The sequence below is a fragment of the Curcuma longa genome, chromosome 1 (genome assembly GCF_044706935.1).
Source record: "Curcuma longa cultivar G26 ecotype Majalengka, Jawa Barat chromosome 1, ITB_CL_G26_1.1, whole genome shotgun sequence".
Classification (NCBI taxonomy): Eukaryota; Viridiplantae; Streptophyta; class Magnoliopsida; order Zingiberales; family Zingiberaceae; genus Curcuma; species Curcuma longa.
Window position 1 is genome coordinate 22,272,881 of NC_133861.1, and position 15,910 is coordinate 22,288,790.

Here is a 15,910-nt window from a genome sequence, read left to right on the forward strand (position 1 = left end):
CTTTCTTCTGTAAAAAGGTAGAATCCGCCACCTTAGCAGCTCCACACCGTCGGCTCCACGGCCATCTATGAGGAGGTAAATCAAGAAATTGCAATTGATCACGACACAGGAAGATATTGCCTAGCTTCGCTAGGATTCGAATCCTTGTCCTCTTCTGCAAGCCTGCTGTGTCGTAACCAACTCACCTATACCCTGGGGGCATCATTTGTACTTTCGAATCGATAGTCGGTAGGAAATTTTTCATAGAATCAAATTGGTCACTTTAAAAATTAATTAGATCATAAAACTCAGATACTTGGATTATAAAAAAAAACAGCATATACAGCCCTACAACTATTCAATAAACTACAAATCAGAACCTAATAAGATTATAAAAATATCTTTAGGTAAAAAAGTGGTCATGGACCTTGCAACTACTTCACATTTTACGTCAGGTGCCAGCGGCTGAAGGGTCAACTGGACTACTGAAGTCATTCCAAATGCTTTTGAGATTTTATCAGAAAAACAAAGCTATGATAGCTGGTTGGAAATTAGAAAGGATATATAGTACAGACGAAACAACATGCAGATTCTACTAAGTGTTGAAGCGTATACAAAAGCCACATATTGTCAGCTGGGCAATTTTGGAAGAGTACCTGTTTAAGAGGAACAAAAAGAAAGATATTTGGTTAGAAACATGAACTAAGCCTTCCAAATAGCTTGTAAAGAGAGATCAAAGGGTTCATCAGTGAACTACAATATGCATGGCAGAAAAAGTATGGGTAATCCGTAATCTTGCGTGATGATGTAAAGAAGAGAAGGAAAAATAATGATTAATCCTTTTAAAAAGTGATTAGTCTAAAAAATAATGATGTGCTTAGCAGTTATTTGCCAAAGTTCCCCAGTACCAATGCTGAAACAGTTATAAGACAAATCATTTTAAACAAGGGAGCTGAAGGAGATTGTTATTTTCCCAGCTGTTTCAACATTCTTCCATCAAGGCTTAAATAATAAGCAGCAGAACTAAACAAATTCCAGAGTATTGCTTTCTGCCTGTTTTATCAGTTCAAGCAGTTTTAGTTGTGCTTGTACTGGATAACCACTTAACTTCTAAAATAACAAGTAAAAATAGAAGATGATAATAAGCAGAAACACATGAGCCAACGACGACTGGTTTATAAGCATCTTTGTTACCTTTTTTCAGGGGAAAAAATTTGAGAAATGGAAAAAGATCCTTTGAGACTTTTTAAAAGAAGGAACACAAACACAGCCTAAAGTTTCCAAGACTTAGCTATATAAAGCAAAATTTTTTTAAAGAAATAGATAAATGTGACATAGATCTTGTAACTTTAGCTTGTCATCTTTTTGACTTGAGAATTTCTTGTTCGCACTACTAAGTTTTAGTGCCTTCAAATGCTTCCTTTCATGTTTTCTATTTTAGGGCAACACAAAAACAATCATATTTGTCAAGATCCCTGTTTATCTTACCTACTTAAAGACATCATATACCAGCTATATACTTTTCCCCCCTACCAGTTATACAAAATAGTGAGGTCAACTATACTAGAAAGACCATGTTATTTCAAACAATGGAAACATTGAGCTGTTCAAGTTAATCAAAGTGCATGTCACATAATTTATAAATATGTCACAACAATTGTTTCATAATTCATCAGACTCATAATACAGTACAATTAAACGAAAGATTCTCTTTTTCTAAACTGACAACTTGATTGCATATCAGTGTATAGAAGAAGTGCTCTATACATAGTGATGAAAAATAACTACTCAAGCATTTCAACATACTATAATTTATCATACTTGCAAAGATAAGAGCACATTAAGAAGTCTTACAAATTCCAACATCTCTGTTGGGAAAGACAGCAGCAGGGACTAAAGAAATGAGATATTATCCTCCATGGGTTTGAGAACATGACCACATCATGATTAACTAACCAATCCTTTTGATTCATCAGCAGTTACTTGTAAACTACTTTGACTAACTACTTCGACACTGGAAGCATCTATGCATTCAGGTGGTTTCTTCTCACCATGTCCTTCAGGTTCAGAAGTGGAAGTAGCAGAATTTTCTTGCAAATGATTTCCAGAAATTCTGTCATTGCTTGATAAATCTTGGTCAGAATCTTGTGCAACTGTTGCTTTAGAAAAATGGTAATTTCCATCAACCAAACTCTGTGAACGCTCACAGGAACTTTTGCCCACTGTATTAGTCTGCAAAACAGGCTCGGTGGTTTCCTTAGTATTTGATGAGGCTAAACTATCATTCTCAATATGGTTGGGATACCAACACGATGCATCAGAATTAGCACATACAGATCCATTTGTTTCCTCTAAATGATCACCTACTGCATCACATTTTTCATTATCTCTCTTAACTCCATTTGTCCTCAAATCCATTTCAGCACCAACTACCATTGAATCAGGAATTGAATCATCATGGTTGCCACCCAAATTCGAAGAATTGGAATGTTGAGACGCATTAGAATTGCTGTTGGTTAGTGCTTTCTGTCGACTAGCATTAGGATCCAAATCTTCTGTTTTCTTAGAAGCAGCATTAATGCTTGTATTTGGAGCAGCTCTTGGTGCTGGAACAGGAGCTCTTGTGACCCTTCCATATTTGGGTGGCAAGGTCTTTCCATTACTTGATGCCAAGCAGCTAGGGCAATGCCATTCTACTTTAGGAATGTCTTTGCTGCCATAAGATTGAAGACATTTCAAATGGTTTCCTTTCTCACAAGCATCGCAGACAAGCAAACTTTCTGTATCTGAAATCACATTTTTGCATATCTGGCAATTTAAAGAAGCATTCATATAGTCACTTGATGGAGGAATCCAGCTTGGATGATCCAGAACCTTCGATTGCAATATCCTCTGCACGCTCTTACCAATCTCATTGTGATTGGTATAAAGAGAAGGTGTATGAAAGAATGCCAAGCCTTGAGGAGGTTGATGTGTAACATGCAGGCCTCCTTGTCCTGCTTGAATTGTAGAAGACTTTATTTCCTGATTTTTCATCTGATGAGAAGATTGGTTAGCATTTGCACCGGCAATACCCTCTGACCTAATTGAAGTATGATCCAACATTTTGTTTGGTTGGCTAAACCTTGACATAGCAGCAACAGATGGTGATTGCATGGAAGAGATGGTTGGGATTTTCTGAGGCAGATTTTCAGCTGCAATAGAAAACAAGTTAAGCATGAATGAAAATATTAGGACATGTCAAATACTACTACATGTAGGGAAAAACCAAATTCTGAACAATAGAGAGGACTCGCAAAGGAAAAACTAGCCTTTATATTTATGTTAAACAAAGGATTGAGCCTTTGGCAGACATGTCTTTCCGGTATACCAGGACACATTGTTTGGTACTAAACTAAAAAATAATTAGGAAATAAACACAATTACTAATATTAGTACCACAATGCTATCTCTGATTCATACTATTATCTGTTCTTTATTGAACTGGAACTATGACTAATACTAGTTCACATCAAACTTCAGTAAGGAATGCCAAAATATTTTAATGCTTTACAGGAACGCAATAAATTTGAGAAATTAAGCAAAAAGTAAGAAAATGATAATGCATTAATTGAGTATTCAAGCCATAACAAAGCCAAGGAAGCCAGAATTTCACGGCATTGATAGATAGTAAGGACAGCTATGGTCAAAAGATGTTACCTTGATCTTGTGTCAGATAAGATGGCCCACTAGGTCTAGCATTTAATTCATTATGTGCTGAAGGCAAAGCCTTATCAAGAGAACTAGATGAATGTTTTATGGTATTGACACCAGCATGCGCATCGCTAATCTGTGACTGCTTCAAACTAGGGGCAGCACAGGCCAGCACAGGAACATGAGATATAGGAGAAGAATTACGAAAGCCTCCAGAAGATATTGGCATAGGACTCTTGTCCTGTGAAATCCTGGAAGCACCAGATGGAATGATACCACGAGACTCAGATTTTACACCAACACTTACAGGAAGCTGTTTAAAGGAATGAACTGATGAATGCTCATTTGTTTCCTTGGACACTTCCATCTGTAGAATTAGACCACAAGCATAGGTTATCAGATAAGTTATGCAGTGTCTAAACCTTATAGGAAAATAAGACCCACATTAAGGAAAATGTCATATCAGATATCTTACATTCAAACAAATTCTGCCGTGAAAACTGGAAAGCTAGTTATTTTGAAATGCTGTGCTTTCCAATAAAAGCTAAAAAATAACATGGATATCAAGTAACCTATTAATAATGCATAATTATCCATATGTAAGCAAAATATAACTAAACCTCATTACAATGTTCAGAAATTTCTTTGTATTTACCTATGGTATAGAAAGAAATCAGAGATTTGGCATTGCCATTCCCTTCTTAAAGAACAATAAAACAACAAACATGTTGAACCCACAAGATTGCCCTGATTTGAGAGTGACAATCTTTACATTCCAATAAAGTTGCAGTATCATGAAATTTTTTTTAATAAAAGAAGCATAATCTAAAGCCAATATATGCTCTTTGCTAGATGCTAGAGAGCAATTCAACCAATTCGAGAGTGACAATCGTTACATTTCAATAAAGTTGCAGTATTATGAAATTAAAAAAAAAGCATAATTTACACTAATGTATGCTCTTCACTGGATTTACTCTAGAGAGCAAGTCAACAAGAAGAGCAAGTGAATGGAGATTTTGAAAGTACAAACAGAATTGGCAAATAGGTACTAGTGTCTGCTCAAGAGATATTTAGAGATCCAGATGGAAAACAAAGACTAATAAGCTTCTAACATATATGACCTGGATCTTTCATAGACGTAACTTTTTAATACGACAGAGAAATGATACAAGGATTTGGGTTAACAACGCAAACAAAAAATTGGAGTAAATAGCAGTCATTTCATAGGATATTAATTTTCTAGGTAAACACCACCTTGGATTTGAAACAACGTAATTATGCGATACCGCAGAATTCAATAGACACATGAAAGGTAAATACCTACTGAAAAGCAATGTAAGCAAGAATACTAAATGAAAACAATAAGGCATAATATGCAACCAGTTGGATCTCACTAGATGCATGTTCTCCCACCACTGCACTCTCTGTAGGGCAGTAGAGCTATCTCGTACTATGATCAAGAGCAGCAATTGTTAAGGCAATTGGATTCCTTGGCCCTGAGCAAAGGAACCAAAACGGGGCAGGAAGACGGACCTTTTTCTTGGTCAGCATCAACTTCTCTGCGATGGACATCCTGGGCGGCCGGAATCCCAACGCAGGATCCTTGGACCTGTTCAACCCAAGATCCTCCGCCACGACCCTCACTGCCTCCGTGGAGAAGAGCTCCTTCGGCTTGACGGCCTCGCACATCACCACAAGCCTCTCCTTGGCCTCGGCCACCAGCGCCTTCTCAGCCGCCGTCGGCTCCTTGCCGCCTCGCATCTGTCCCAAGGCCGACAAAACCATAACGATCTCCGCGACTCTCTTGAAATCCCCGTCGTCCCTCGCCCTCTTCCTGGTCTTCGGAGCCGCACTGGCGGAGGGGCATTCGTCTCCCATCCTCGCGGAGCGGGCCTGCAAGGGCGAAACAGCTCGAGAGCCATGAGAGAGGAGGGAGAGAGGAAACCCTAGCGAGAGAGGAGGCGAGACGGAGAGATCTGAAGCGAGGAGAGGTTCAGTTTAAATACCGAATCGCGCGGGAGGGCGCGTGCGAGGGCGTTCGATCGACCGACCGTTTAGTAGAAGCGATGGCGGTGGGAGTTCGAGTCGGTGGAGAGAAATGTGCAGCAACCAGAGAGAGAGAGAGAATAAAGAGAGGGTGCGGCAGCGAGCGAGGGGTTTAATTTTCGCCCCCTCTGTAGATTAATTTATCTATTTTAGCGTCGCACAGGAGGGATCGGATACCTTTCATCAACCACACAATATCATATAATCCAATTAAAAATTATCTTACCGTTGTAATCCGCAATCCTAACCGCTTATTTGCTATTTGGTGTTTCACGGATCATGATGCTTGCGATGTCTGCGACTCCTTTTGTGGAACGGATGCGGATCGTGTCTTATCGGGTCACGTATCGGATTTATTGTGCTAACGGATCGGGAAATATGAAAGTTCGGGTCTGGATCCTCTAGCGCCCGTAGCTTCGGATGCTGCGCCGACTGGGCGCAGTCATGGCTTCTCTGTGAGGCATCGATCTCGATCGCCCAGATTGGAGAGGGAGGATAATGGCTGCTCTCGCGCGATGCTTCCACCACCCGCTGACTAGTTCGAGCCACAGGGAAGCTTCCTGGCGCTCTTCGTTGTCGCCTGCCGAGTTTTCCGGCTGGCGTTGCCTAATAAGTTTGTATCTTCGATCTCTCCCCTTCTTTGTTTTGATTGGAACGTAGTGCATGTTATCGTTTAATTGGAGTTCTTGTATTTTGTCTTCTTTACTACTTTTCGATTAGTGGATTCTGTTTCTGGGTTACTTTATAAGATTTGGTGCCCGACCTCGTTGTATTTGTTTGGGTTTAGAAGTGTTTAGGGTTTAAGGGGTGTGTGTGTGTGTGTGTGTGTGTGTGTGAGAGAGAGAGAGAGGAGAGGAAAGAGCCGAAATTTCGTTGGGAAATGAACCTAAAAAGTTAACTACTGCTGATGCAAAGAGCACATGAGGATTCTATCTCGGCAAAGCAATAATCTACAACATCTGAGTTTTAGTTGTTTATGTTTGTCCAAAAAAGTTATGTTCCTGACATGATAAACCATCCATCCAATTGCAATTTTTCCATGAATTGTTTACCTGAAGGTCCGGGATCCTCATGGTCAGACCAAAGATAGCAGATTATGGTGTTTATACTTTATGACAAATTTTGGTTATCGATTTATTGGAAATGTACTAGTCAAAATAGATGCTAAATCATGGTTTGTGCATATGAAAACTCATAATTTCTCCTCTTTTTTTATGAACCTCACTATGCCCTTTTTTGAGGAGCTAAATGTCCTCTATTTTTATGGATATCATGTTTTGATTTAAGTTTTGCATTCTGTTTTCTATTGATCTTTTTTGATTAAATAGTTTGTTATGACTAAGTTTCTATAACAAAATATTTTCTAATTCAGATTCACCTTCAGCTTCATCTTTTTCCTTGGAAAAGGAAAATTTCGATTTTAAATTGAATGTTCATGTATCTAACCAAGCCTGGCAAACATTATCAAGCTTCCATTCCACATATTCAAAAGGATACATTGCGCATAAAGAAGAGTCAGAAAGAATTGATGTGAAAATATCAAAATTGCACTTTATCGTCAAGAAAGTCTTATGCTGCGATCAGGTACGATCTCACATCACCACAAGCGATCAGAGATGATAGCAATGAAACTGGTCTTTATAAAGTAACTGCTGCAGGTGGGCATAATGTTTAGATTACCAAAAGCATTGATCCTCACAAATGTATGGATGTTCACTCTGCCTCTTGAGGTTTTGGCTGAAACATGTGAGCCTGATAAAACTTATATGAAGATGCCACTGTTATTTGCAATAGCAGTGATTGGAGCTACCGTTGGCGGTAATATAACATTGCCAATTTTTTCTATCCCAAATGTTAATGTATCAGTACAGAATTACAAATAGATATTCTGCTTCTCTTATTATTTCATGAAATGTTTCAAGTACTCTGGTTCCTGAATCTCCTGAATGATACTTTCACCTGTTCAATCTGGAATTGTTAGAATAAATCTTTTGCAACATCTTAGCGGTTTCTATAGTAGGCCATAATGTTGACATCTATCTACCATGAGAAATGTTTTGATTATTAATTGAAGTGGAAAGAAGCTCTAAAGCCAAAATCTGCTACTGTTTTCTCACATCCTCTAAACAAAAGACCAGCAGTACTATTCCGCTTCCACTGTTCTGTTCGTTCACAATCTCCATGTTGAACTTGAATAGGGCAAGGTTTCAGACTATTCTAAAACAAATATACATTTCTTACTTTCTCCACTATTTATATCAGTAAGGCTATCTATTGATAGTTCAAATTTTAGTTCATTGTTATAGACATTGTCAATTATCATGATAGGTCAATAAAATAAAGCATAATGTAAGAGTAGTAATTGTTTCTTTGCAATGTTATTTTGTAGGTTTGCTTGCACGAACCAGGAAAGATGAGCTGAAGCAATTGAACAGCCAGTTGCGTCAGATAAATGAGGCATTGAGACGGCAGGCAAAGATAGAGGCTTATGCCCCTGGCTTGAGCTATGCGCCAGTTGGCAGGATTAAGGAAACAGAAATCATTGTGGACCCTGAGAAGCAACAACTTCTTACAATTTTGAGGACTGGAAAAAACTACCTGAGGAATCAAGACCCAAAAAAGGCATATGTACTGTTCAAGGAAGCTTTTGACCTTGCTCAGAGCTTGGAAGATCACATTGAGGAAAAAAAGGCTGCACGAGGACTAGGTCTCATTTAAAGTTAACTATACAACTGGATAATAGGTTATATCCTTCTGTTTACTGACTTGACTTTCTTCTTGTTCCTGCTCTATGATTTTCTAAAAGAGACATTAGGCTATATCACGAAGTCATTTCCACGATTATAATTATGATCCTACAATTGAGTCAAACTTAAGAGATAGATATAGATTGAGTTACACATATGCAAGATTTCCACGAATTGAACAGATTGAGAAGCAAAAATTTCATGAGCATGATCATCTTGTACTTGACATGATCACATTTGTCCATACATGGTCATCTAAGTTGTTCTCATTCATGCAGGTGCATCTCTTCAGCGGCAGGGAAAGTACAGGGAAGCCATTAAGTATTACTCCAAGGTTATTGAGATATCCAAACTAACAGGAGAGAATTCAGACATCACTGAGGCTTATGGAGCAATAGCTGACTGCTATACCGAGCTAGGCGACCTTGAGCGGGCAGCCAAGTTCTATGACAAGTACATAGCAAGGTTAGAAAGCAACTGAAACCTTCTTTTGTGTTCTTTCTTTGAATGAAAAATCAATGGAGTTGATGGGATTGAGAATTTGAACCATAAAGGTGCGCTTCTTTCTGCTTAACTTTTTATGTCAAAATTTGGTGCCAGTTTATCAACAGATCTTTGTTGTCACTGTTATGTGCTTATTGTTTTTTATTAGTCATTGACAGTTAGGATAAAAAAAAAACAATCATAAAATAGAATAATCTTTCAATAAATTCACAAGATATATAATGCATTATTAAATCACGTTTCAAAAAATATCTTAAACATTATTCAAGAAAAACAATAAATTGCCAAAAGAATGAATGCGACAAAATCATTCAAAATCATCTCAATCTTACATATTTCCCTTTTTGCTCTCTCAAAAGGAAATTTGATACAATAAGAACAGAAAACACAGTAAAGAGCAAGAACCTTTGTGTTCTGCTCAACAGCTCCTCTGCAACTTTAGGTGACATAGGATGCTATATGGGTCGATGTAGCATCGTTATCAGCTAGAGCTCCGGAACTTCGGGTAGAGGTTCTGCCATCTTGGAGCTTCCTCCTCCAGCTCGTTGCAGACTCCAGTACATGATGCTCGCAGTAAGCGTAAGGATCATCTTTTGGTTTACCTATCAAAATAAATGTTTTTTCACTATAGACCGTATTTGAAGTCAAAATAAGTATAAGTATAATAGGCAAATTCGTTATCCTCCCTTTGAAATATGTATGTTGGCAGGAAATGCAAATTGACTATAACATTTTATTTATTCTACTATACTTGAAAAATTAGTACCTCCATGATGTCCTCAGGCAACAGAAAGACAGAGCATCCAAGTTTTCTCGCTATGCTAATCATATAAGTAGCATTAGACTTCTTTTCTTCATCTGCAGTTAAAGGAGATAGATGATTTAGTGAAATTTCATTTCAAAGTCCTCCAAAGTTTTAAACTACCTTCTAAAATTTGAAAAGTACCAATATAACACTAACAATTTACTTAATATAATAGAATGATGATGTGGTAAACACGTGGCAAGAGTTGACAACTGCCACATCATCAAATTATTAAATAACTTAGTAGTGTTAGTGATTGGGTGTAAAATGAACATACCGTTTTCCCCCTTTGTAACGAGATTCCAGCTAACCATCCTAGGCTGCACTGCACTAAGAAGCTCAAGGAAAAATATCCCAGTTGCCAAATTTTTGTCCTGGAAAAAAAAAAATAATGTTAAAAAAGTAAAGATGATGACTAGTGCACATGTTTGAACAGAACAAAATTGAATGTTGATCTCAAATATACCTTGAAACTCTCCATTTGAGAATTTCTTCCTGATTCCTTAACTTTAGTGTTGGCCCAGTTTAGAATATCTGCATCTGATATCTCTTTTCCTTGGTAGTGAAATCTCAAGTTGTTTAGGAGTTGAAGCATATTGAATCTCATTAATTGCCATAGAAAAGCTGCCAAGGAAACAACAGAAAGTTCGTAGCAAAAAATGAAAAATCCAAGCTTACTTTATGAATTTAAAACGCAGCGTAGGAGCACAGCTACTGAATATATATAGCAGAAATGCAACTGACCGATAATTAACTTTTTGTTGCCTTGCACAATGTCATTGCCAGCAACATTCACCAGCGAAAGTTTCAACTGTTTCCCAACCTCCACAACTTGATTGCAGTTTTCAACTTTTCTAAAAGGCAACTTAATTGGAGGCTTTGTGGCTAGCTTCCAGTTAACTGAGCCAGGAGAGACTTTGTCAAGTACCTCCAGAAGAACCCATCTGTAAATGTCAAAACAAACATTAGTTCAATGCACAAGAATCTTGTTGTTCACAGAGTTCTTACCCATCCCGGACGTCTTCGAACAAATTATTAACAAATGTAGCGATTCCAAGATTGTTGATCCATAGGCGAAAAGCTCTTTCTTCCCTCGTATCTTGGATATCATCACTGTCGGGCGTAATTTGTGCGGGTAACTGATTGTTGTCGGTGGAAAGACCATTCCTGCATAGGATTTGAAACTGGTAAAACTCCACCAGAATCAAACAGCATTGTCCATTAAAATAGTTCTAACCTGTGGTGAAATATCTGTGCCACAAATGCAAGGTTCAAATTGGGAGAGCCTTCCACAATGGCTTCTGGACTTAAGAATTTCTTCAAATCCAGTTTCTCAGCTTGTTCTATTACTTTTTTTGCTCTCTCATTAGGATCTTCAATATTCTTGGTTGAAGAGTCGCAATGCTCAGGAGCAAGAGCGTTAAGAAGATAAGCATAGGCCTCTCCATCCTGTAAATTAATCAGTTTTTCAGAAAAAAAAAATAGTGTACTAAGACTCTAGAAAGCTAACTAATTTTTCATATCACCGAAAAAGGACTGATGAAAACACATAATCAATTCTCTTTTCAAACCTAAGAAGAATATTGAATGAGGCAATAGTTTATCATATTTCGGATTCAACATCTTAATTCTAGTGATATTGCAATGGTGCAAAAAAATGATAAGAAATTAAACTGCGCTTGCACATAGCACATACCTTCACATCGGAAGAAAAATTTGTGACAGTTTTTCCGTAGCCAGCTTTCTTGAGATGAAAATTCATCCACTTAAGCAACATCTTTTCTGGTGCAAGAGTCAGTAGTTCCTCTGCATCCTGCCAAAGTAGAATAGGCAAACTGGAATCAGTTTTCCATAGAGACTACAGTATAAAAAAGGGATTGCGAAAAAAGACAAAAAAAAAAAACTTATTCTTATACTTCACCTTACTGTCACCAACTATCTCCATAAGTTGGGGTGTTTTCTTGAGGTTAAGATCTGCTAAAAGTTGTATCTGACACAGGAAATCAGGTCAATTTTTTAAATCATCACCAGTGCCAGTTAGTTTTCTTTTTAGACACAAATTGCTATCTGCTTATTAAAATAGCACAATCAACTACTTGCCTTTATGATTTGAGATATCAAACCAAGTACCAAATGTGGCTGCATGAAAACAAAAATATTTCAGTTCGAATTCTTGAACTATACAGATCATTCATCAATGTTAAGAATAATTAACACCGCATGAGAATTCACAGCATGAAATGCAAAGAACATGGCCGAAGAGGTTAAATCCAATTTCTTGATGACAGATCTCCTATTCATATCCTATTTCTAACCGAAACTAAATGAATTTTGACACTGTATTGCTGCTAAAAGGAAAGTGTGAATTTTAATTGAAAACTTTTCTCCAAAGTCCAACAAAAAATGGATGCTTGTATTGAATGGAAAATACTGCACTTACTCTTCCTTCAACCAAGTCCTGTGTTCCAATATTGACAACAGTGCACCCAATAGCTTTTGCTGAGTTGAGGCCAAGAGTGTGATTCTCATTTCGTTCCCATGGGTTAAGGACTTCTTTGGTATTTATTGCTCTCTCATCTATTGTCCCCGGAACAGCAACATTGATCAATTTACTGAAGTAAATTCGACAATATGGCGCTATGTGAGAAAGTATCGTTGCTTTAAAAATATGAGAAAGCTGGAACAATTTTGAAGGGAGAGAGATAGAGAGAGGAACAACATGATCTTATAATGTTGAAAATAAACTTGAACTTGATCATTAATTGAAAATAAAATACTTTTTATTATTGTAAAAAAGAAATGTATGTAAATTGATAAAAATTATTGACGTAAAATTAAAAAATAAGTTTCTATCATATATATTAATTACCACATCAATCTTTATTAATATTCAATAATCATATAAGTAATAATAATTATTTTGATGTACTTTAAATTTATATTAACTAAAAAGTTAATTCTAAAATGAAAAGGATAATATATATGTAGTCTCGTGTTATAGTCCTAATTTTCTACGCAATTTATGTTTGCAAAATTAGATTAGGTATAAGAACTAGATTTTTAAAAAGATATAAATTATAATTTTGAACAGTTATTTATAACATATTTTTGAATCAATTCAGTTATTTAAGTTATTTAAATTCAAAATTTTAGATAAATTTTTGTTTTAATTTTAATTGATAACATAAATAATAAAATGATAGATAAATTATTTCAAACATGAGAATTGGACTTACTTTTGATTTGATAATATAGTAAATATTATTTAAAAATCATAATTAATTTGGGAAATATTTTGAAAAGACAAAAAAACGTTTATGAAAATAAAAAAAATAATGTATTTATAAAAATTTAAAATTCTGAATTCTAAAACTTAAATTGATTTGCAATAAATCTTTTAATATATCGTATCAAATTTTATTCTAAAAAGTTTAATAAACTAGAGAAAATACATTGAAAAAAATATCCTTCTTTGAAAACTAATTTTAACTAATATAAATTATTTATAAAAAATTATAAATAACAACTACGTTGGTAGTTGGATTAATATTAAGTATAACAATTCTAGTTAGCTAGAGACAAATTTACGATAATCAGAATACCAAAATTAATGAATATAAATTAGTAAATTATTGGACACTACTATACTTTCCACTCATTTTCTTCAAATTTCAATTTCGAGAAATGACAATCTAAGCCTATGGAATTTTGTGATTTATTATTTGCCAATTTTTCATTAAGGTCTTTTTTATATACAGGCTTAGCAATCTCATGAGGTAGAACATTAGGGACTATTTACTGTATGGAAGAAAGATGAACATAAATGTTGAAGCGTCTCATTTAATTTTGTGAATCTTTTTTCCTCTTATCAATATCAGGATATATAGCTCCACAAATGTTGACGTTGTTATATAGGTAATTAAACATATTTATAATATATAAATAATTTAATGACCATTATAATAATTTAATAAACAATTAGAAGCAAATTAAGGCGGCAAAAATGGCTAAGAAGGAATGAGAAAAACCATCAGCGACTTACCATAGAAGAACTCCATCCAAAACAAGATTGAACAGATCATTGGTTGCTGGATCCAATGGCAGATACTTCTTCAGGAATGGGTCTTCTCCGAGATAGTTGTTGATGTGTGCCACATAAGAAGCCTTTTCAGCTTCATTGATGGTATGCAAGTGCGTGGTTGTGGAGGCCTTCAGGAATGACACATGGGTCTTCAAGTTGCCTATTCTTTGCCTTGCTTTTGATCGAAGATCCAAATATGCCTGTCAAATCGATCATCAATGTCGAACCAAATTAACAATACGATCTGCCTCTAACAAGAATATTTCAGGATTTGGAACTCAGAACTACCCGAAGAAACGATTCAAAGTCTATCTCAAGGCTGGTATCAGGGTACGATTCAGCTAACATCTCGGCAATCGTTTGTTCTGTGACCATATCATTCAGGCCCTTCAACTTTTCCATCAATGGCGGCAGTTCTTTGATCGCCACATGCCCTCTCTCCCGTTTTATTGAAAGGAACTAAGGAAATACACAAGCAAAACGTCAGCGAAAGTATCTGCTAATCGAGAATAACTTCAAAAAATGGATCAAAAACACAACAGAGAGTTTATCCGTGAGGGAATAGCTTACTTTAGTGTTTAGGTCTCGGAGTTCCATCTGAGTGAACTGACTTTGAAGCGAAGGATCAGAGACGACAACCCCCATAAATCCAGACATCTTCCCCGATCAACTTATACTTTCTTGGAACCGATCAGATCCAAATCGCACAACCAATACCAACAATCGCAATGTGCCCTTATCCTATACACCGAAAAACTTTCACCTTCCCCTCTTAAAAACACAAAACTGAAGCAGGAAATGGGACGTCCAAATCCAAACTCACAGCCCTAAGAAAGATCTCAACAAAAGAGCGAGGAAATGGAGTTGTTTCAAATCAAAAATAAAAACGCATTCCACTATTTCGATTTTGATCTCCTTTCAAAATCGGTGCTCGTGTCTGCCGTAATCCTCCGGGCGATAAAAGAGGACGAGAGATCGTAGAAATCTACTCGATTCAATGCTGCAACCTGAAGAAAAAGTACCAAAGATTAGAAATCTGATGGAGGAAGAGAGAGATAAAATTAGCAAACCAAGGGGAAGAGCTTGCTTTCGCTTCTACGGACTAGCGGAGTTCAAGGAGTTGGACATGACCAAGTTGACCTTCTTCCGCTATGTATATAATTATTTTTTAAAAATATAATTTGAATAAAAATGGAAAATATTTAAATAAAATTACTGGTTAACGTTTTTATTTATCAATTTGATTTATTTGGTTAGTTTTAACTTATACATTATATAATTTAGCCACGTACGACGACGTCTTTGATTTTATATTTAATGAAATTCTAACACCTGAACAATTAATTTCAATTTGGCAATTTAAAATTTTCAAAATCTGATGAAGTTACGTGGTGACGAAATAATACAAAGAAGGTGCATGCATGGACGAGCCAAGTTGTAATTTTTTTTTAATTTTAAAAATATTACTAACCATCTGATAATCGTGTTAATTAATTAACAACTGTACGAATGGTTATGGCTGTAAAATATTTTCGCCATTATTCATTTACCATAATCATTATCTAATTATGTCGTTACTAATATTGTATAATTTAATTTAAATGCTTCTTTAATAAATTATGTATAAACATGAGATTTTTAATGATATTTTTTTTTTTGGAAAACTCCTTTTTATTCGAATTTTAACATTTTTTTTTATTAATTATCAAAATATCATTCCACCATATTTGTTGCCAAAATCACCTCTCTCATTATAGTAACTATGGTTTATATATACTAGAACATATATATTGTTAATCACTCGTGCATGCGCTTACGATCAGCATGTGTTCGAGTGAGTTATGCATGCTCAACTCAATTCAACACTAGTTAACTTAAATCGTAAATCATCGTTGTTATACGTTATAGCAAACGACAATTCAATATGTATATATATACGTTATATCTTATGAATAATGTCATATTATAACAATTATATTCATATAATTAGTTACAACGTGTGTATAGATGTTATCAATAATTGTAATGACTATGAACATTAGCTATTATAATATT

The 15,910-nt window shown here is 35.8% G+C and overlaps 2 protein-coding genes across 3 annotated transcripts; one reads left to right on the forward strand and one right to left on the reverse strand.

The window, feature by feature from the left end:
- Positions 1-253: 253 nt before the first annotated feature.
- Positions 254-14,512, reverse strand: LOC141826232 (uncharacterized). Its single transcript, XM_074713482.1, has 19 exons — positions 14,426-14,512; positions 14,144-14,314; positions 13,817-14,055; positions 12,215-12,386; positions 11,875-11,913; positions 11,696-11,764; positions 11,471-11,587; positions 11,012-11,223; positions 10,783-10,941; positions 10,519-10,718; positions 10,241-10,398; positions 10,052-10,148; positions 9,736-9,827; positions 9,470-9,571; positions 8,124-8,316; positions 5,206-5,648; positions 3,679-4,039; positions 1,834-3,173; positions 254-635 (listed from the first exon to the last, which is right to left on the reverse strand). The coding sequence occupies exons 1-18, from the start codon at positions 14,510-14,512 to the stop codon at positions 1,927-1,929; spliced, it is 4,158 nt and encodes a 1,385-aa protein (XP_074569583.1). The 3' UTR covers positions 254-635; positions 1,834-1,926.
- On the forward strand, positions 6,187-9,536 carry LOC141821120 (protein FLUORESCENT IN BLUE LIGHT, chloroplastic-like). 2 transcript variants are annotated; one of them, XM_074708500.1, is made up of 6 exons: positions 6,187-6,331; positions 7,091-7,302; positions 7,377-7,536; positions 8,108-8,425; positions 8,744-8,930; positions 9,329-9,536. In XM_074708500.1, the coding sequence occupies exons 1-6, from the start codon at positions 6,217-6,219 to the stop codon at positions 9,456-9,458; spliced, it is 1,122 nt and encodes a 373-aa protein (XP_074564601.1). In that variant the 5' UTR covers positions 6,187-6,216; the 3' UTR covers positions 9,459-9,536. The 2 variants fall into 2 exon arrangements, with proteins under 2 accessions (XP_074564601.1, XP_074564607.1); XM_074708506.1 differs by lacking the exon at positions 9,329-9,536 and having other exon boundaries at positions 8,744-9,075.
- Positions 14,513-15,910: the final 1,398 nt, after the last annotated feature.